Below are 23,279 nucleotides of genomic sequence, written 5' to 3' on the forward strand. Positions count from 1 at the left end.
AAAGGAAGAAAATGTTTACAAAAACATTGTGCTAACCAATACGTTCAGAAATGGCCCCATTATTCAATTGGATCACTGTCATCCACGATTCATGCAACTCTTAGTCATTTCTGGTAAAAAGGAAAGTTGTAGAGATTAATTGAATCTCACTTTAGATCTGTCACAGAGAAGTTCACCCAACATGCCTAGATATCTTATGTCAAAGTGACTAATGTTGACTAAGAAAATAGACCGATACTCGTAACTGTAACTGCATTAAAGCGAAGCAGGTGGACTGAGTATAAATTGAGCTAAGTTTTGGCATACCGGAACGACACAATTTTGTCATAAGTTATTCATAATACACCTGTGCATAACAAAGGAATCCGGGCTGAACTAAACGCGGTAGATATCTTAACTGCGTCATCAATTCCGGAGCTGCAGCACGATAGGCAATAAAATCTTTCGGTGATAACAATAAAACGCGACGTGTAGCGGATAAAGACCACTCTCCTTCAAGTTATTACCAATAAAATACTGCAAACAATCCCGCACACTTTCAGACACATAATGACAGGGGCATAACTGCAGTCTTAGGTCATAACGTATTTCTCAGAGGTGATAGAAACTTTGACGAAGCGGCGGCTTTGACTGCGCGATAATTTAAAGTCTAAGTTACCGAATAGAATCGCTTTAGCCTTACCCACCGTCACCTTTTATCTAAATGAAGAGCATTGCCGGCCTTTCAGCAATTTGTTGGTCCGCCCCTTGAATAATCCCATGTTGTAATCTAATGGAAACACCGCAGAAAAAGGATCTGGCACAACCGGGCGGTCGAAGTGCACCAGGCACCCAGGGGGTGAGAGTGAAATTGCTTGCGGTGGCGTGCGGTGTGGTTGTAGAAGAAGAAGGGTGGAATGAGGTCAAGCTACATTTCAGAGACTCCCCATTATAAAGGCGATAGAACACGCAGAGAGAAACACGCACGCTCCGCAGGCTTTCCAACGAGCCGGTTAGTTTCTTATGATCGGTTAGACTATTAGGTATGCATTTCATATTTACATATTGTAACATTAAAAAAAAAGAGGAACTGTTTAGTTTTTGCTAGCTCTTCGCAGTAGAATCTGTTTTCAGAACCGGTCATAAGTTAAATAAAATTTCATTTCAATATCATACTGTCATAATGTTGTTATGTCTAGACGAAGACGCAATAGTCGAGGGTAACATAATCTTGAAGATACCATAATGTGTTCATTCATGCTCGGGCTGAAGTACCCGTACCGGCCTCATTAGCAGAGGCCTTCGCAAGTTCACACTGTTGCATATTACAGAGGCTTACGCGCGTTGGAGTCTTTTGTGCCAAGTTGAAAAATAGGTATATGGAACAGGAAACTGGTATTCGGTGTTGTGTATAGATGGTTTGCGTCGTTTATTTATATATCTATCATCATAATCATCAACCCATGACTGGCTTACTGGTCTCTTCTCAGAATGAGAAGGGTTTGACCACAGTCTAGAACGCTGGCCAAGTGTAAATTGGTAGACTTCACACACCTTTGAGAACATTATGAAGACTTCTCTCGGGCTTTTTCTCTATTAGAGTCTTGTTCTCGCCCAATTTTTAGGGTTCCGTACCTCAAAAGGAAAAACGGAACCCTTATAGGATCACTTTGTTGTCTGTCCGTCCGTCCCTCCGTCTCGTTTCTGTCAAGAAACCTATAGGGTACTATCCGTTAACCTAGAATCATTAAATTCGGCAGGTAGGTAGGTCTTATAGCATAAGAACAGGAATAAATCTGAAAACCGTGAATTTGTGGTTACATCATTAAAAAAATAATGTTTCAATTTTCAAAGTAAGATTGTTCCAAGTGGGGTATCATATTATGAAAGAGCTTACCTGTACACTCTAAAACAGATTTTTATTTATTTTTATGCATAATAGTTTTTGATTTATCGTGCAAAATGTTGGAAAAAATACCCGAGTACGGAACCCTCAGTGCGCGAGTCTGACTCGCATTTGGCCGGTTTTTTGTCATTTATCCATTTTTCAACAAAAGACTAGGTGTAAATGTGATGTTCAGAATAAAATTGGAAATTCTTATCTTACACTCATATTTATCAATCTATTTATACTTGAACTCGTTGAATATTATTTACAAACATTTTACCTGAGATAATTATAATTATTGTTAGTATAAACAAATTCACAGGTATAATAAAGCTACTTATTATTTAATACATATTATATATACGAGTAGCACATAATATAAGATGCATACAATGTTTACAAAATATTTTTATTCATTAGGGGTCACACTTGATGCACTTTTCTCATTAGGCAAGGCTCTTCATATTGCTGTAGAGGCATGATACTTTGTCAAGTGTGTTTTGTATTATTCTACTTACGTAGTAACTAAGTACTTAATTAGGAACTTTTTTAGTGAAAAGTTAAGTTTATTAGACCTACATCACACTTAATATTATAAAGGCGAAAGTTTGTGTGTATGTTTGTTACTCTTTCATTTAAAAACTACTTTCTGGACGGATTTGGCTGAAACTTGGAATTGAGATAAATTATTATACCCTGGATTGACACATAGGCTACTTACTTTTCATCCCGGAAAACTAAAGAGTTCCTACCGTATTTTTAAAAACCTATATCCACCCGAACGAAGTCGCGGGCATCAGCTTGTACTAACATATTTTTGAAAACCTCGCAGTGATAGATGGGTACTAGAGTGTGCTGTGGTATTTATTATCAGTGGCAAGACATAGGTTCGATTCTCGGTGTTCATAAAGTTCATAGTTTCTAACAGGTTTGTTCTGGATGGGTTCGGCAGCGGTTACTAACTCTTCCGATAAATTTTAAACAGTTTTAAATATTTTACTAAGAACTGTTTTTTTCTTAGATTGAGACTTAGGTGAAGAAAAAAGTAAGAAAAAAAAAACATTCATAATATGAGGCACTTCTACACAAAATTCAAGTTAACAATTAACATAGTACTCACACAACACCTCAAATAACATGTTGGTCGCTCAGCTTGTGTTTGGCCTCCTGGCTTCTCAGACACAAAACCTCTAAATGGCCTATCTGAGTTCCTACCAGATGCTCCAACGCTGATTTTTAGTGGGTGTTTTGCTGCCGTGGTCAATTGTAAATCTATCTTGCTATGCTCTATAATTTATTTATTAGGTACTAAGGAAATAGTACATTATAGCTAGTTTTACATAAAATTAACTCTCAAACAAGGATGCTACCAGCACATAGCCTCGATGCAGCAATAAAACCACTAGAGAAATATATAGTTATCTCGCCTTTTCACGCTCGTAAACCAACGTGGAAAAGGGATAGACGCTTTATGGTCTCCACTACAAAAACTTTTATTACCCGCTCCTCGTAAATTATACGCTGAGGAAAATTTTAAAGCGCTTTCTTTTATGGAAGGATTTCTTTCTTTTCTTGTTGTTCTTTATTCAAAGTTATTTTTTATTTCTGAGAGCCTGGGTAAAGGTTTGTGCTTGAGCCTTAAATATCATCTCATCTATCCCCTCATATTTTATAGTACAATTTATGATATTTTGCTGCAACCACAAAATTTTAATTGATTTCGGTTGACTATTGTACCAGGGAGCCGATGGATTCAGACTGCCCATGACTGTGAAAGATGTAAGACCCTACAAGAGTCCAATGTCCAGCTGTGGGCATCTATCGGTTGACAATGATGATGATGATGATGGTCCCGTTTTATACAACGATTGCGCCGATCTGACGGCGAACTCTAGGTTTTAAATATTTATACTAAACTATATATCGTATCGTAGTAACTATTTCGTATTTAATATTTATAAGTGTACTTATCTAGTAAATTCACATACCAACATATCTAAAGAAATATAGGTAGACAAGAATAATGAGTTTTGGCGTGAACCGCAAATTAGCTCTTATGTTGAATTTACTGCCACCAAACCCATGTAATTAGATTTTATTGCTCACAAGTATAACTAACTATAAATTGCAAATGCATTCCCATTTAAAACGTTAAAATTAACACACAGTTTTAAGTATCAACATGGTGGGTCAACCCACCTACCGGCCTACATGCGCGCAGACAGAAACACTTTTCACCTAAAAATCTTTAACAAGAATAGTTATCGCCGAAAGAGGTGGGAATTTTCAAAAAATTATGTTTCTAAAAATAACGCTATGTATAACTTATCCTGTATTCGCTCCTCCTGTAATTATCCTGTATCCTGCATTTTATATTTTTTAATTTTTTAAAGTAGTGGAGAATAATTGCATCAGTCTTCGACATACAGAGGTTATAGCGCGCTAAAGTAAATATATGTGAACGTGCAATGCATATAATATCGTTAATCCAATGACCTACCACAAGTAAAGCTCCATTTAAAAATGGAACTCGGGTACGAGACGAGACGATCGTAAAAACGATCCTTTTAGTGTTGTGCCTTCTAAAAGCCGTTAAATAATTTTTATTCCACAATATCGATACTTGCTACTTTCATTTTACCGATTCCTTTTAATAAACCAATAGTTATTTTATAAAAACCATAAAATATACTAGTTTTGTTGATATCATATTTTAGAATGATCTTAGAAAGATGAATCCCCTGTGTTGACATAATATTTATTAAGAATTGGATGGCCCTGCAAATTATGCCTGACTTTTCATGGCAGAAAATAAAGAGATCCCGCGAGATTTGTTAATAACCTAAATCTGTGCCGATGAAGTCACGGCCAATATCTATTTAGTACAAATAGCTTGCATCCCAGAGATGGATATGGACTACTTTTTATCCTGGTAAATTAAAAACTTCCTACGGGATTTTCAAACCCCCTAACTACCTAGTCAAGTTAGTTAATAAAGGAATAAATTATAACAAAGTGAATTTTAAAATGTCTTGCGTTTGACCCTCTGTTCTCGATAAGAAAATTAGTTTGTCAAAGTTTATGAATGCATAACACGTTTGTTTCTGAACATATTACAGTATAACAAGTTACAAAATGTATTAGTTAAATGTCTTATTACCATAATCAGAGATTCATATACTGCTTCCATGATTTAATATAATGTTTTACTGGAGTTATCGATTACATGATCGCAGCACTATTTTATTTGATGCGTCTACGGGTCGTAAAACTTTTTGCGCGTAAACGTCACTGTTGACATTAGCTAGCAGCTGCGGCGCTGCCTTAAAATCCTTTGTGTTGTACCGTCTAATAACATTATTTGTTTAATCGCTTTTTGCGCTTTATTGAAGAGATCTTAAAACTGAAGTGACCTTTAGCTATTCATAGATTCGTAGCGAATCGGCAACTATGACTAAATATATAAATAACTAGAGGATGGCCGCGGGTTCGCCGCTCTTTGATTTTACGGGATAAAAAGTAGCCTATGTCCTTCCCCGGGATGTATCCCAAGTCTGTACCTTTCATCAAAATCGGTTCAGCGGTTGGGCCGTGAAAACGTAGCAGACAGACAGACAGACACACTTTCGCATTTATAATATTGGATTTTATACTAAGCAAGAGCGACACAATGCAGAGCAAGAAAAATATATGCAACAAATTGATTCATATTACAATAATTGTGAGATTATTATGCCTTTCAACTGAGAAGAACAAGACAAACATCTCGATGCTCTTCTCATTTAAAACGCATAGTAACTATAAAGCCGAAAAATGTGCCAACTGTAGAACCGGAGACACATCTGTGAACAATTTTTATAGCTCTTAATATAAATTGCATATATATAAAGGATAAAGTAGGTAGGCTGTTTGGAGATATCAATATATACCCATTACAAAACAAATACCCTTGAATAACCACCGAATTTCTTGCTAGTTCTTTTCGATAGGAGAGCATTCCAAACCAGCAATGATAGATTCACTTGATGATTCAAAACATTATTTGAATAAAAAAATCTTTCTATTTCTATTTTCCTTCGCCGTTTACCTGTCTTTTCACAAAAAATTCCCGATGGTAGAAATAGACTTGTAGAAGTTATATTACCTAACAACAAGATTTTTTAAGAACAAAAAACGTCGCCTGAACGTCTAACTTATCTAGCAGACAAGCATCTAAAGAAAAAATAACATATTCTGAGGCAGTTATGAACATTCAAAAGCTTTCGTTCGAACGACCAAGCTGTGGGGCATCTCTATGAAAGCCTAAGCTAAAATTTAGCGGCGCAGTTGCTAAAAAGTGTCGATGGCTCAGGTGATAGTAGCAAATGGACCTCTAAACATAGACTAATGCAGCGTAAAAGCCTTTGTATGGCTATCTTAAGATCATGTGAGTTGTTAGTTTTCATAACAAATCCCGTTTTACAAAGGTCTTTGACATTGTAAACGGACTAATTAAGTGACAAGTGTAAATTAAAAATTTTCAACACCCCCGACAAATCATTTTCAAATAAATAATAATATATATCTAGGCAACGTCCATCTTGACAGCTTGACATTTGTCCATTGACACTTGAATATTATGAACCTAAGGGTTATCTAACCTTCTTTCCTACAAGAAAACTAGAAAATAGCTGATAACTTTTAAACGGCTGAACCAATTTTTTTGGATTATAGCTAAGAACACTCTCGATCAAGCCACCTTTCAAACAAAAAAAAGTAAATTAAAATCGGTTCATTCGTTTAGGCGCTACGATGCCACAGACAGATACACAGATACACAGATACACAGATACACAGATACACAGATACACAGACACACAGATACACAGATACACACGTCAAACTTATAACACCCCTCTTTTTGGGTCGGGGGTTAAAAAGGCAAAGTTTTGTACAACCACAAACGTCCGAGCCTTTTTAAAAAAGATCGCTTGTTAAAATCAATCAACTAAAAAATCGATAAAATAAAATCGAACATCTTACTTCGGCTTATGATGTGCTAAAAAATGAGCTACAAATGAGGTGTTTGACTTTATTAAAATGTTCAAGACGCATCACTGGAGCTGAGGTTTTTACAAAGTTGCTTCAATATATAAAAACCGGCTCAGTGCGAGTCAGAATCGCGCACTGAGGGTTCCGTGCTACGGAAGATGTAAAACAGTAAGAATCACTTTTTTACAGAACTGCAAAACTAATTTGTTTATAGAGGTTTATTGTTAATGTCAAAAAAAGTATACCTACTAGTTAGAGCGTAGGTTTTATTTTTTCTGTAAAATATATATATAAACTTCTACTAACCATTTCAGATTTTTCTATTGGTAAACAAGAAAAAAAACTAAATAAATAAAAATCGGTTTCAAAATGTACAAGTAAAGCCTGGTATGATGCTCCATTCGGTTTAGTTATGATACTTTTAAATTTCAAATCATCGGTTTCCCCCTTTTTTAACCCCCGACCCAAAAAGAGGGGTGTTATAAGTTTGATGTGTGTATCTGTGTATCTGTGTATCTGTCTGTGGCATCGTAGCTCCTAAACTAATGAACCGATTTTAATTTAGTTTTTTTTTGTTTGAAAGATGGCTTGATCGAGAGTGTTCTTAGCTATAATCCATGAAAATCGGTTCAGCTGTTTGAAAGTTATCAGCTCTTTTCCAGTTACTGTAACCTTCACTTGTCGGGGGTGTTATAAATTTTTAATTTACACTTGTTAATTAAAGTAAAAACAATTTTCGTTTTTTTTTTGTTCCAGTGATGTTGGGCTATGGCCATTCACGTCGATACCTTTAACAATAACTGAAATAATCGACTGTGAAAGACGGATGAAGAAAGTCGCACTTATGGTGCCATTTTTATCATTTTGGTACGGAACTCTAAAACAAATATACATATATAATTTGTATACCTATGGATTATTATTTTATCAAGAGAAAAGGTGATAATTACCGCTCGTTGCATGTAATCCAAGTTGTAGGTAACCGGTTCGAATTTCGCACATCTCTTTTGTACTTTATTGTGTGAAAACAAAAAGTTTCGCCAGCAGACTTCGTTCAGGAATATTGAATTTCTGTATAAATAAGAACCGTCATCATATCAGATTAGTATTATGGTGATAGTGATTTAGAGATCCCTTGGTTGTACCCAAACTACGCTACTACAAATGGTACTTACTTTCATAGATTCTCCTTTATGTCTTTTAACTCTTAACAGGGCTCTCTCCGTCACTCGTTTCATACAATCGTAGTTCCAATTTCATTTGAATATTAAGCAACCAAAGTCCATGAAATTTTGCAGACATATTCTAGAAACTAATATCTGTGTCTGTGGTGTTTTAGATTTTTCTAAAAATATGTAGTTTTAAAATTACAGGGGCTCAAAGATTTGTATGAAAATTTTTAAGACCGCGTAATTTTGAAACCGAATATTTTAACAGAAATCTGGAAAACCACAGATATTAGTTTCTAGAATATGTCTGCAAAATTTCATGGACTTTGGTTGCTTAATATTCAAATGAAATTGGAACTACGATTGTATGAAACGAGTGACGGAGAGAGCCCTCTTAATATAACGACGACATGAAAACGAAAAATTTCATCACTCCAATAAGTTCGATACTAAGATTTGATACTGGAGATTGTGAAATGAGTTTATTTTTTATTACTTATTATTTTAGAGATCCTTTGAGTTGTCTTTTGAACTGTAGAGCTTTTATAAATCTTTAATCTATTTCCCCATAGTTAGATAGTGTAACTTATTTTGTCTTTTGTTTTTTATCGTGTGAAAAGAAACCAATTACCGGTATCGCTACTTCTTGAGCTTCTAAGAAAAAGTACCTTCTCTCAAAGCCCTGAATTGGCGTATACTGATGTTCGCATAGGTCGGTCGCGTGGACGAATAAAAATAGGTACATATCTACATACCTAGTAGGTACCTACATCAGTGTTTATGGTTCAGGTCTAATATATTATCTTGGATGATTATGCCAACTATTCTATATTTATTTAGTCATCGACAGTTAAACAATTCTGGCGTCCATAATAATCAAAACTAACAAAACCACCTTACAAAATTTATGCACAGTACTAAAAGCCTATCTTTAAAACGAAACGTTTATTGCTTTATCTCTTAGAACTAGTATTAAAATCTAGACAGACTCGGTCCCGTCTGCCGTCGTAAACTGCACCTAAATATCCCATAAAATATTGTCAGCCTGTTTAAATTTATCTTAGGAATGGCAGCCAGTTTCGAATAAAATAAACGTTATAGTATAATATATAGGGCATTCGATGGAGAGTTCAGTTGATTGCGCTGTTGAAGAAATAAATCATGATAAATTAAAAAAAAATCGGTGTGGGTTATTTTATCTTCCACTCTAATAAAAATACTAATACATACTAGGTATATTACTGAGCTAGTGAACTAAACAGTGTAGTAACACTTATGTACTACTGTGAAAATGTAAAGTTCACGATTTCGATCGCTAGTAAATACAAACTCATTTCCACTTTGAACCAAACGAAACTGCCTAAAACTGTGTCCATATATAAATTAAAATTGAGTCCATTTATGATTTCGACCAAATCAGTACATTTAAGATTAAGGAGCTTTGTAAGCGCTCAAAAGTTACCTGGTTATCGTCAAACTTTAAACCTTTGTTAACTTAGTCCATTTTACCTTTAATCAAGTAAGTATGTACTTACTTGAGAAACCCATTTTATTTTGTTTTTGGTATTCAGTTTAACAGTTTAACAAGTTTAACAGTAACTATTATGTAAATTTAACCGTCTGATATGCAACTAGACCCTAGCCAACGACACCCTATAGTATGTTAATACATACATGTAATACTATATATTATGCAGTTCGAACTCTGAGGTCTGAATCCATTGGTCACGCAATGACACCTAATGAATCAAACTATCACCTATGGGTAATGATGAAGGTACATAAAGACAAACACCTTGTGGGTGTGTGTTGATAAAAAAGTTTCCCCCCCCCCCCCCCCCCCGTAACAAGTTTCAAGTAGGAAATATGCTAAATTAAGGCTGCATAGGAACACTCGATATCGCGTCGTCAGATATTTTAAAGTCAAGATATTCCTCTTCATTGACCCTTGAGCCAGTTTATGGGTTACATAGTTTGAGCGAGCGTAAACAAAAAAGCTGAAAATTAAAGACGGGAGCTTTAAGTTAAGTGCCCAGTTAGAGATACTAATATTATAAAGAGGTGAAGTTTAAGTTTGTTTCTAGGACGTAATCTCTGGAATTTTGAACCGATTTTGAAAAAATTTCACCAGTAGAAAGCTACATACAGTCTATGGAACAGCGGATTTTATGTTTGGATATACCTTGGTCAGCATATTAGTCTGGCCATTCAACGAGGTAACGCAGCCATCGTTCTGGGCACCCTGCCTCGTTACAGTGATTTGGATGATATTTTTGTTTTATAATTTTTATATTTAAGTATTTTTAACATTTGTAAAAATCTGTATTTGAAAATGTTGACGCAACAACGAAGGACCGTATAAAATATAATAGAATGTGGAAATAGGTCTGTTCAGATACCAGAGGTTCCCAAAAATCTACAGCCTACAATAACAACTACCACTTACCGCTTGAATTGGAACGTCCAATGTCACCAGAGGCACTTTTGGATGAGCACGGCACAGCACAATCGTCCACCGGTGGGGTAAAACGTGGGATTAGAGAGGTTTTGTAGTTTTTTAACACGCACGGCGCGAAAAAGGGATGGTCTGAACAGCAGTTCGTCACGGACGCAGATTTGTAATTAATTCCTCCTCTTCGCGTCACATTGGCGCTAGTGACGCAAGATGGACGGTGGTCGACCAATCAGAGACCACCGCATCACAACACGGTAGTGGCTATGTATTGCCAGCTGTAGATCTAAGAAAACCACTAGCTTGACTGAACACACCCCCTACCGAAACCATAAAAATGGTTTCCTACCAGTGAGGAAAAATAAATATTTAAATAAACATAAATATAATACAAATAAATAAACTAGTAAGCCCTAAACTAAAAACAAGAGAGATATAATTAAGATTCTAAAGTTTATAATAATGAACTACGAGATTTAGTTAACATAAGGTAGAGGGCTTAACTTATTAACCGGTCGTTGCAACCGACTCTTCTGCGTGCGTAAAGTTACACAACGAACCACACCATCGGGACCGGGATGTAGGGCCTCTATTTTGCCCAACGGCCAATGGCAAGGAGGCGCGTTGTCGTCTTTAATAAGTACTAAGTCACCCACATTAATATTAATATTTGAGGTGAACCACTTTGCACGCTGTTGAAGCGTGTTTAAATACTCGCGACTCCATCGCTTCCAAAATAATTGCGAGCTTTTTTGAAGGTATTGCCAGCGCGACAATTTGCTGATCGGCTCAAGTTCAAGTTGATATTCCGGCACGGCCGTTAAACTTTTGCCTATCAGAAAATGACCGGCTGTCAACACATTAAATTCATCCGGATTATCGCTTGACGGCAATGGACACAGAGGCCGGGAATTGAGGATTGCTTCGACTTTACAGAACACGGTAGCAAGTTCCTCAAAGGTTAAGTATTTATCACCAACGCTTCGCACTAGGTGGTACTTTGCAGACTTAATTCCAGCCTCCCACAGCCCGCCCATATTTGGGGCACTGGCTACGTTGAACCTCCAGGAGATTTGTCTCTGTGCGCACCCCGCAGTGATATCTTCGTTATCTCGCAAAAATCGCTGCACTTCGTTTAAATGTTTGCTGGCAGCAGAGAAATTTGACCCGCGATCTGAGTACAGGACCGAGCAGAGCCCTCGGCGTGACGTCATTCGGTCCAGACTCGCGAGGAAACAATCAGCTGACAAGGAAGATAAAACTTCCAAATGCACAGCTTTTGTAGAAAAGCAGATAAACAATGCTAAGTAAGACTTAGTTATCTTTGCATTTTTACGTAAACTTTCCTTAATATAAAAGGGACCCCCGATGTCTACCCCTACATGCTCGAATACCTTTTGAGGCATGAGCCTGGTTGGAGGCAACGGAGCCATCTCAGGTTGCAATAAAGGTGGTTTGTTTTTGAAACAAGCCTTGCATTTAGCTAAGACGGATCTAATTAGGCGACGAGCCGATAATATCCAAAAGTTTTCCATGATTAAACTTTGAAGCGCGCGTGGCCCGGCATGTAAATATTTTTTATGACAATATTCAATGAACAATTTTGTAAACAAACTATCCTTCGGTAAGAGACGAGGATGTTTCGCATTATACGGCAACTCGGAGTAGGTGATACGACCCCCTACCCTGAGAAAGCCCCTGGAATCGAGAAAAGGTGAGAGTTTTTTAAGTGAAGTAATGATTTTTTTATTTTGCGATAAACGATCGAGTTCGTCGGAGAAGTGAACCTCCTGTACCAATCGGATCAGTGAGTCCTGAGCTGAATTCAATTCTTCAGTAGTTAAACACTTGGAGTGAATAGAAGTGCGTATTCTATTGCGCCATCTCAGAATCCACGCCACGGTTCTTTGTAATTTGGAATAAGTTGAAAATCGATTCAGCAGTCTATCGCTAAACTCCCTTTTAGATTCAGTATAATTGTCACCTAATTGTTCCGAAATTAGATTTTGGGTCGGCTTTAATTCAGGAGGTTCAGATTCCTTTTCCTGAATGAAGACCGACACGGGCCAGTCAGTCGAGGGACTATACAACCACGCAGCGCCCTCTAGCCACCGATTACGTTCGGAGACTAGTTGAGATGGGGACACGCCGCGCGAGCAACAATCGGCTAAGTTATTTTCGCTGCTAACATGACGCCAAGTATGAGGAGGTACGACCTCTGTAACTTGTGCAACACGGTTACACACAAACGTTTTTAATTTATAGGCGTCCGTGTTAAGCCATGACAATACGATTGTCGAGTCCGTTAAGCATGTAATTCTATTAATTTTAACTCGTGTTAGATTATCCCGAACGAACGTTATTAATTTGCTAAGAAGCACGGCTCCCATTAGCTCTAATCGGGGAATCGTCATAGGTTTCACCGGCGCCACTTTAGACTTGGCGGTCACTAAGCGAACCTTGACGTTGCCTCGCTCATCATTCGATACGACGTAAATGCATGCAGCGTACCCGCGCGATGACGCATCGCAAAAACCTACTAACTCGCATTCAGTTTGTCCAGGCAGCAGCATGTGACGCTCAATAGGTATGTCCGCTAGTCGCGGTAGTTCCGAAATGAAAGTCGACCACAGGTTACCTATCTCGCACGGTAATGGATCATCCCATCCGATACCTAACTTCCATAAATCCTGCATTATTAATTTAGCAAGGAAAGTGCAAGGTGCAATGAATCCGACGGGGTCATAAATAGACGCTAATAATTTTAGGACCGACCGTTTGGTCAGAACGGGGTCTGTTTTATTTATGGCGGAAACAAAATTGTCGGACTTAGGCGTCCAGGTTAAGCCAAGCACCTTTATGGTACATTCGTTTCCGTCTTTCATAAATGTCAAAGGGCATTCCCTATGATCCGAAGGAACTCGATTCAGTAATTCTGAGCTATTACTCGTCCACTTTTTTAATAAAAACTGACCGCTTTCAAATATACCTATAAGTTGGTCTTGCACCGTGCACGCCTCCTCGTAGGTATTACAAGAATATAAGACGTCGTCCATATAAACTCCTTCTCTAATCACCTGCGCGGCGAGGGGGAAACGTTCCTCTTCGTCGCGAGCTAGCTGAATCAACGTACGAATGGCGAGAAAAGGTGAACAACTAAGTCCGTAGGTAACAGTTTTTAATTCATATAACTTAATTGGTTCAGTGGGCGATGATCTATATAATATGTGCTGATAGCATCTATCGCTTTCCTTTAGTCTTATCGCTCGGTACATCTTGCAAACATCACACACGAGACAATAATTGAAAAGACGAAAGTTGAGAATAATGGCCGAAATATCACGGTAAAGTTTCGGACCAGTTAATAATATATCATTAAGCGATAGATTATTTTTAGAACGACTGGAACCGTCAAACACGACGCGAAGAGGCGTCGATGATGAGCTAGGTCTTAAAATACTGTGATGAGGAATTACATATTTACTAGGAGACGCTCCTACGTATAACTCCATGTGGTCTAAAGCCTCGTATTCCCGCATAAAATCTGCATACGCTTGCTGCAAGACAGGTGTGCGCGCTAGTTTACGTTCGGTATACAGCAAGCGGCGCTCGGCGATGGCGTATGACTCACCGAGCTCCGGGTGACCGGGCGCGAGCGGTAAAGGTACGACGTAGCGTCCGTTCGATTCCCGCGTGTGCTCTTTAACGAAAATCTCTTCGGCTAGTTGGTCGAGAGGGTTTATGGAGGGTGTGCACGGCACCTCCTCGATTGTCCAAAATGCACGTAACGCTTGGTCTAGTGATTCACCCTCTGACACCGACAAACAATAATTTTGAGATCTTTCCCGTGAGTCTTTTTTGTCCGTAACGAGTTTACCACTAATCACAGAACCGAATACAGTCTCGATTACGCTAGGTATATCGGAATTAATAAACAACGGTTTATTTGTTACAATTTGCGACACTATGTCGTTCCCTAAAAGAATATCAACCCGCGCTTTTTTATAAAATTGAGGATCAGCTAATTCGAATTTATCGTATTGATTTATTACTTCGCGCGGGAAGTTAACATTAGGCATGTCACCGGCGACTTTAGTTACGACGACCATGTTTAACGTAAACTTAGGACAGTCCTGATGCCGCGGTGTTATGGTACACGTTACCATACCTTGGTTTTTAATAAATTCCCCGCCAAGGCCGGAGATCGAAAAAGGACACTTTTGACTCGGGAGTCCCAAACGTTGGGCACACTCTGCGGTAATGAAGGACGTCTGCGCCCCGGAGTCTATGACTCCTCTGCAGTCTTGAAACTGTCCGCTGAAATCGAGAATGTGTGTCCGAGCCGTTCCTAATACTACGCCGTATTCATTTAGAGAACACAGCGCTTCTTGCGCTGGCACCGAGTCACTCACGGAGTGAGACGACGTCACGAGCGCTTGTTGCCCATACGATGAGCTGGGCTGCGCGGGTGGGTTTGACGGCACGGCCGAGGTGCCCACAGAGATCGCGCGACCCTGGTCTTTGTGGAGGAGATAATGGTGAGAACCCATACAAACCCCACAGGTCATAGAACTATTACAGATCTGATCATGCTTCTTTAGGCAATTTACGCATAATCTTAAAGCCTTGACACGGTCAATCCGCTCTTCGACTGGTAATTTCCTAAAAATATCACACCGATATATCATGTGTCCTAGATTACAATGCGGGCAAACTAACCTATTTTTATTGTCATCTGACTTATTAATACGGGAGGTAGTGAGAACCGATTTTGACGTTTGTCGCGAATTCGAGTTTTGATTGCCTTTGTTGTTGTAAACTTGCTTAGCTTTAGACTGCGTATTTGTATTAGCAGAAGTACTCGGAAACACGTGATCCAGGACTTTAATTTGCTTATTAACAAAGTCAATTAATTCGCTAAATTTCGGAATAGTTTTCTGATCCCTACTTTCTTCAAATAACTTTTTTGTATGAGGATCAAGGCCACGCAAGGCTAAATGACACATTAAATAATCATCTAAGTTTTCGATCCGAAGCGCTTGAATCGCTTTAAGTGAGTGATCAAACGTTTCAATAAATAAAGTAAGATTTGCACTTGTATCTTTATGCAAAGGAGTGAAATTTAACATTTTGTCGAGATACCGACCCGCAAGTGCCCTATTGTCCTGATATTTTTCTAACAAACTTTGCCACACTAGCGGGTAATTAGCAGCGGTAATAGGTAGTTTCTTAACAAGGTTAAGCGCATTGCCTTTTACACACGAAAGCAAATAATGAAACTTATCGATGTCTGTAAAGTCTCGGCTATGCACGAGAGAATAAAACGTATCATAAAATGTGGTCCAATTCTCCAACTCACCGTCAAATTCAAATAACCTTAATTTTGGAAGCGACGGTTTGGTCTGGTCACTTTTCAACGACATATTGTTGGTTTCTTTAGCTCGGTATTTTCGAGCAAGCAAACTACAACTTTCGTATAAACTATCAAAGGCATCTAATTGAGTTGTAGTTAGCTTCATACCGGGTTTTAATTGCATGTCGATTTCCAATATTTCCATGACCGTGTTTTCGAATTTTGTTCGAACACTGTCTAACTCGGAGAACTGAGCCAGAAAACTTTGCATCTTATTGTCATCATCTTTGACCGTTTTTGCATAATCGTATAATTTTTGTGCTTTTCCGAATAGGTACTCCTTTTTAAAATGCAAAGTTTTCAATTTCAACTCCAGTTTCTCTGTAATGGTCGGTTCGGCCATCTTTGATTCACCGGCGCGATACTACGAGTACCTACCCACGCACGCAGGTGAATATCGTTGCGACCACGTTGCAACTAGCAATTAATTACGAATTATTATTGATTCTAATAGTGAATATACGTAAAATATATATAAATATTAATATTATAGTATAAAATAGATATATTTACGTAAATTATTGAATAAATAAGAGAAATATTTCATACAATCAAGGTTATGACAAGGTTATCACTGGTTTATTTTTTCAAAATATAGCCTTAATCCGGTTCGAAGGACCAGAAAATGTTGACGCAACAACGAAGGACCGTATAAAATATAATAGAATGTGGAAATAGGTCTGTTCAGATACCAGAGGTTCCCAAAAATCTACAGCCTACAATAACAACTACCACTTACCGCTTGAATTGGAACGTCCAATGTCACCAGAGGCACTTTTGGATGAGCACGGCACAGCACAATCGTCCACCGGTGGGGTAAAACGTGGGATTAGAGAGGTTTTGTAGTTTTTTAACACGCACGGCGCGAAAAAGGGATGGTCTGAACAGCAGTTCGTCACGGACGCAGATTTGTAATTAATTCCTCCTCTTCGCGTCACATTGGCGCTAGTGACGCAAGATGGACGGTGGTCGACCAATCAGAGACCACCGCATCACAACACGGTAGTGGCTATGTATTGCCAGCTGTAGATCTAAGAAAACCACTAGCTTGACTGAACAGAATTTGGATATACCTAGTTAAAGTCCTAAAAACTGGAGAGCTACTTTTTATTCTGGAAAATCAGTGTTCAGCGGGATTATCAATAAAATAAATACGTGCGGGCGAAGTCACAATCTAATTTGTTAATCGATTAGGATTATATTTTATTCAGTAGACGTCCGGACGCTAAGACATGACTGAAGGATAAACCAACAAACACAAGTATTTTTAGGGTTCCGTAGCCAAATGGCAAAAAACGGAACCCTTATGGATTCGTCATGTTTTTCTTCATCTTCGACAAAAAATTTATTCATCAAACCCATACGTGTGGGATATCTATGAATAGGTCTTCAAAAATGATATTGAGGTTTCTAATATCATTTTTTTGTAAACTGAAAATATATGATGTACATTACCATGCAAACTTCCACCGAAAATTGGTTTGAACGAGATCTAGTAAGTAGTTTTTTTTAATACGTCATAATAATTAAAATGTGTTTAAATTTTCAAAGTAAGATAACTATACCAAGTGGGGTATCATATGAAAGGGCTTTACCTGTATATTCTCAAACAGATTTTTAATTCATTTTTACGCATGATAGTTTTTGATTTATCGTGCAAAATGTTGGAAAATTACCTGAGTACGGAACCCTCAGTGCGCGAGTCTGACTCGCACTTGGCCGGTTTTTTAAATAACAATTTAGCCATCTGTATGAAAGACTTTAGTAAGCACGGACCTATCTAGGTAATAGTTCTCTGGCTTTTATGAGAAATCAAAATAATCTAGTCGTAGATCCAATCTCTTTGTTTCACACTCACAGCTAAGCTACAGAAGATAGTTAAGAGAGGAAAGGTGAATACTAAAAACTAATCTGGAAATGTGATAATAATTTACAGACCACATAAATAAAATTCATAGCAACGGGTGTCTGCACTCCTCTTAAAATACTCAAGTGTGCTATGAAAATGTCAGGTTGCATTTTACTTACTTAGCTCATATTTAATTACTATCCATTAAAATTAACTCGGTCATTCGGTTCTTTGAAGTGTCCAAAATGTTTAGTGGAGAAATTAATTTTGAATGTCAGCAAGACTGAAACTTTGATAATAAATGTATCACATTACCTACTCTAGATACTCTCAGCAGGTCTTTTCTACTATCGTATCGCAAGGCATCGTCAAAATCTGCACCCGTAGGTACGTAATCGAATTTCCAAGGACACGTACGAAGCGATTCGCCTCCTCGTTTCTAATCCGAACTGCTAGGATATGGAACGCCCTTCCGGCATCAGTTTTCCCCTCCACTTTTAATATACGTATCTTAAATCAAGAATGAATAGACTTCTTCTAGGCAAGCGCGTTCCATCTTACTTATTCTGCGTAATGGTCTGATTGCAGCCAAGCGCTAGTCTATAAATTAAAAAAAAGATAGATAATTGGATAAGTCTTTGTAATAGGATCTTGGACTATTTTAGAAAAGTATCTCAGCTTATTGTTACATAATTAAAATGCTGCTAAAAATATTTTCCTGCAAAAATTACTCTATTAAATTGATAAGAAATTGTTGCTAGCAAGTGATGATGCAGCCTAAAACTATTACTTTACATCAATGTTCTAAGGTAAATAAAATTCTAATACGGACCAAAAACATGTTTTTTATTGGCGCATACAAACCAGTACATTTTAAAACTCGGAACAACGAATCGGACGTAGGTAATTTACCCTAACTAAGTATAATTTGCGTCTTATTAAGCCAAAAATAATTACAAGCTACCAACGAAATTTCCATGTAGTTACCGCGGGCAGAAATAATGAACAAGTTTTATTATAGGATGGACCTCCGAGCTATTCATGGCAGCTCGAGATACCATTAAGTAATTTGTAAAATCGAGTCACTTTTATAACGACGTTCGAATATTGCAACGTTTGTATTTTGATTTTACGAATACAAATCAGAAGAATAAGGTTATCACAAGAATTGGTGTGTTAGCTGCTATTTTTTTGTCCGCGTGGATTTAGATTTTTGAAAATCCCGAAGGATCTCTGAATTTTTCGGGATAAAAAGTAGCCCGTCACTCTTCAGGTCTTTAACTGAATCCATACAAAAAAATCACGTTGATTCGTTGCTTCCGCTGCGACGTGATTGAAGGAAAAACCAAATAACTAACAAACAAACACACTTTCGCCTTTAAAATATGGGTAGTGACTAGCTTCTGCCCCCGACTTCTTGGACGTAAAGTTTCATCATCATCATCAACTCATCGTTGGCTCACTATTGAGCATGGGTCACCTCTTAGAATAAAAGGGTTTAGCTATAGTTCACCACGCTGACAAAAAGCGGATGCAAGACTTCACACACCTTTCAGAACATTATAGAAAGCTTTCAGGCATGTAGATTTTTAGGGTTCCTTATCTTAAAAAAAAAAACGGAACCCTTATAGGATCCTTTGTTGTCTGTCTGTCTGTACCTATACATTCTAAAACAGATTTTTATTTATTTTTATGTATGATAGTTTTTGATTTATCGTGCAAACTGTTGGAAAAAATACCCGAGTACGGAACCCTTAGTGCGCGAGTCTGACTCGCCTTGGCCGGTTTTGTTTTCACGATGTACTTGTTCCCCGTTAAAGCATAAGCAATCGATACCTACTTAAAACGCACATAGCTCTACATAAAACCTTTTGTTTTGCCGGCAAAAAGCCTGTTCGACCGTTTCGAAACCTGGTCATACAGACAGACAGAGAAATCACATTAAAAAATATAAAAAAAACTGCCAAGACAATATGAGTAATGATAGGTAAATAAAACCTGCTAATTGGCACACATTTCAAGGAATACATTCTTACATTATAATGAAATACACCTAGTTTATCTTTAACGATACAATTATGTAAAAAATGGAAATGTCTGTCTGGGATTTTTGCATTTTATTATTAAGAAACTACTTTTTATTAAGTTTATTATTGGTTAAACAAGAAACATTTTGAAGTAATTTAATTTGTGAAGTGGAAACTTTAGGCACGTTTGGCGATTTTAGTTATTTTTGACAGTTATGGAAAAAAAACTGTTTACGAAATAATGAGTTCTAAATTCACAGAGTCACGAACCAAAGTCCCCGCCCCTAACCAGATTACTAAAAAAATAGAATAAAGTATAATATAACAGGTAAGTATAGCACGTAGTATGCTGTATGAAGCTATGAACCAAATTATGGCGACTGTTATCAGATCAGTAATAGTCAATAATAATCGAACAAACTGTATTATGAGAGAAAAAACTCACAACCATATTAACTTGGAAACCTACTTTATGTGTGTACTGACACACTTGACCAGTTTTTAGGGTTCCGTAGCCAAATGGCAAAAAACGGAACCCTTATGGATTCGTCTTGTTTGTCTGTCCGTCCGTATGCCACAGCCACTTTTTTCCGAAACTATAAGACCTATACTGTTGAAACTTGGTAAGTAGATGTATTCTGTGAACCGCATTAAGATTTTCACTCAAAAATAGAAAAAAAAAATTTGGGGGTTCTCCCAAATAGTTTTTTTTAATACGTACGTGTTTTTATTTTTATGCATGATAGTTTTTGATTTATCGTGCAAAATGTCGGAAAATTTACTCGGGTACGGAACTCTCAGAGCGCGAGTCAGTAGATAGGAATTGGCTTATCTGGATCAGGGATCATTCATTCATTCGAATGATCCCTAATCCAGATAATCCAATTCCTACATTTTGAATACTGATAATGGTAGTATTCGAATGCTTGAATGGTGAATGATACCATATTTAAGTACTGAATAATGGGTATATTTGAATACTTGAATACTGAATAATGGATATATTTGAATACTTGAATACTGAATAATGGATATATTTGAATACTTGAATACTGTATAATGGATATAATCGAGTACTTGAATACTGATACTTCATCTAATGGATGAATACTGAATAGATACTTCATTCGAATGCATGCATACTGAATAGTTACTTCATTCGAATGCATGAATACTAGATAGATACTTTATTCGAATGCATGAAAACTGAATAGATACTTCATTTCGAATGCATGAATACTGAATAGTTTCTTCATTCGAATGCATGAATACTGAATAGATACTTCATTCGAATGCATGAATACTGAATAGATACTTCATTCGAATGCATGAATACTGAATAGATACTTCATTCGAATGCATGAATACTGAATAGATACTTCATTCGAATGCATGAATACTGAATAGATACTTCATTCGAATGCATGAATGCTGAATAGATACTTCATTCAAATGGATGAATACTGAATAGATACTTTATTCAAATGCATGATGCTGAATAGTTTCTTCATTCGAATGCATGAATACTGAATAGATACTTCATTCGAATGCATGAATGCTGAATAGATACTTCATTCAAATGGATGAATACTGAATAGATACTTTATTCAAATGCATGATGCTGAATAGTTTCTTCATTCGAATGCATGAATACTGAATAGATACTTCATTTGAATGCATGAATACTGAATAGATACTTCATTCAAATGGATGAATACTGAATAGATACTTCATTCGAATGCATGAATAGTGAATAGATACTTCATTCGAATGCATGAATACTGAATAGATACTTTATTCAAATGGGTGAATACTGAATAGCTACTTCACTCTGAATGCATGAATACTAATGACGATTATAAGTACTGAACAATGGGTAATGGTGGAAAATATACTCGAGAGCATGAATACTGAATGTCTACTAAGTTAGGTATATTTAAAATACTGTGTATTGCATATACTCTTATGCTAGACTATACACTTGTATACTAAAAATGTGAATTAATAAAGCGAATTATGAATATTCAGCTTATTCGCATTCATCTATTAAATCAACAAATTTCTGTTTTTCAACTCTTAATATTCGTGCCGATAGTTGTTGGCCATGATATCGAACTTTGAAATAAATACCTGAATTACTTTTATTTAAGGGTATTAAAATGGCATCGTATTGTTCGTATCCAATAATTTTAACTAAATGAAGACCGTGTAATCTTTTTTCAGTTATAATTATTTCTACACAATCTCCAATATTTAAAGACATGGTGACATTTTTTCCTTATGAATAAATAAATAGTTCACTTTAGTCGCGTGTTATCATCCAGTGTAATCTATTCAACTGATATAGAACAGAAAATTGTCTCTAATATAGAATATAGATAAAACTTTGATGGTGTTGGTGGTGATAGAAAATAAAACGTTTAATCATGTTGACCGTATGCCGTGTAATAAAAGGCAATGCATTAATACAATGTAATGTGCAACTTAAGCAGTTTTAGGGCAAGCTGGTGTTACACCGAGCTTACGGTTGGAGACACACTGAGCCAACATTACAAGGCTTTAGTTTTATTTCCCTCAAAATGAAATTCAAGTTCAATAATAAAGTTTGTTTATTTGCATTCGAATAAGTTTACATAATGATTGAGTAGACAATTTGTATCGTTAGTTATAAACAATAATTATTTACACAAAAACGCATTTCACTCTTATTTTTTAATCACTAGTAACATCAATGCAGGACATACTTCGTTGTATTTTCGTTATTAAACTGTGAGCTCCATTATAGATTTCATCGAAAAGTAAGTTATCGTTATCGACGACATATTGAACACAGACATTTGCATCACATTCACAAAACATAGTGTTTCGTAGTTTTGCCGCATCATATATTTCCAATCTGATAACTTTGGCTCCATTATTAGGAACTTTTATGTATGAATACACAACATTGGCTTTTTTCTTTTTTAAAGTAGGAGGGATATCTAACCCATTATTTTCCCTTTGAAAATAATTACTAACACGTTGAGTAAGGGTCGTATTGGGTTGAAAGTTAAAAGGATCATTTGAATCCTGAAACAAATAAAAATACTATTATGAATGCTGAACTAAGTAACAATTTAGGTTTATGAAATATGCAATTTGAATATCAAACGAATCTAAGAGGTAGTCATGTTTATCAAATAAAAACAAAGTGATTACTAATAAAATTATTCAAATTTTAATACTTAATTATTATGTATAGTAAAAAAATCAGGTCTTACCGACATGTTGTAGATCACGTTTTGATGTCCAGTACAATGTAATGAATTTTCACAAGTTTTCACGTAACTTATATACTTTTTTTAAATTATCAATAAAGTTCAAAATCGCAGGTTTTATCATTCAAAGATCGTTCCTTAACTGGATGTGGAATGTGAAATACGAACCCTCTAGACATAGCGTCGCCGACGCTGGCGCACGTTGTTGTAGGAC

The 23,279-nt window shown here is 36.8% G+C and overlaps 3 protein-coding genes and 1 long non-coding RNA gene across 4 annotated transcripts in view; 1 reads left to right on the forward strand and 3 right to left on the reverse strand.

Annotated features, from left to right (window-relative positions):
• The window catches only part of LOC123875177 (protein doublesex), a 272,131-nt gene that overhangs the window by 187,604 nt on the left and 61,248 nt on the right, over window positions 1-23,279 (forward strand). The gene's annotated exons all lie outside the window — the stretch shown is intronic.
• On the reverse strand, window positions 10,996-11,952 carry LOC123875298. The gene has a single exon (XM_045921048.1). It carries the CDS (start codon window positions 11,950-11,952, stop codon window positions 10,996-10,998), a length of 957 nt encoding a protein of 318 aa, XP_045777004.1.
• Window positions 12,201-16,275, reverse strand: LOC123875299. The gene is made up of 3 exons (XM_045921049.1): window positions 15,896-16,275; window positions 12,504-15,181; window positions 12,201-12,217 (listed from the first exon to the last, which is right to left on the reverse strand). The coding sequence occupies exons 1-3, from the start codon at window positions 16,273-16,275 to the stop codon at window positions 12,201-12,203; spliced, it is 3,075 nt and encodes a 1,024-aa protein (XP_045777005.1).
• LOC123875179 lies at window positions 22,400-23,224 on the reverse strand. The gene is made up of 2 exons (XR_006798092.1): window positions 23,069-23,224; window positions 22,400-22,877 (listed from the first exon to the last, which is right to left on the reverse strand). It is a non-coding gene; the product is annotated as an uncharacterized LOC123875179 (long non-coding RNA).

The sequence above is a fragment of the Maniola jurtina genome, chromosome 19 (genome assembly GCF_905333055.1).
Source record: "Maniola jurtina chromosome 19, ilManJurt1.1, whole genome shotgun sequence".
NCBI lineage: Eukaryota > Metazoa > Arthropoda > Insecta > Lepidoptera > Nymphalidae > Maniola > Maniola jurtina.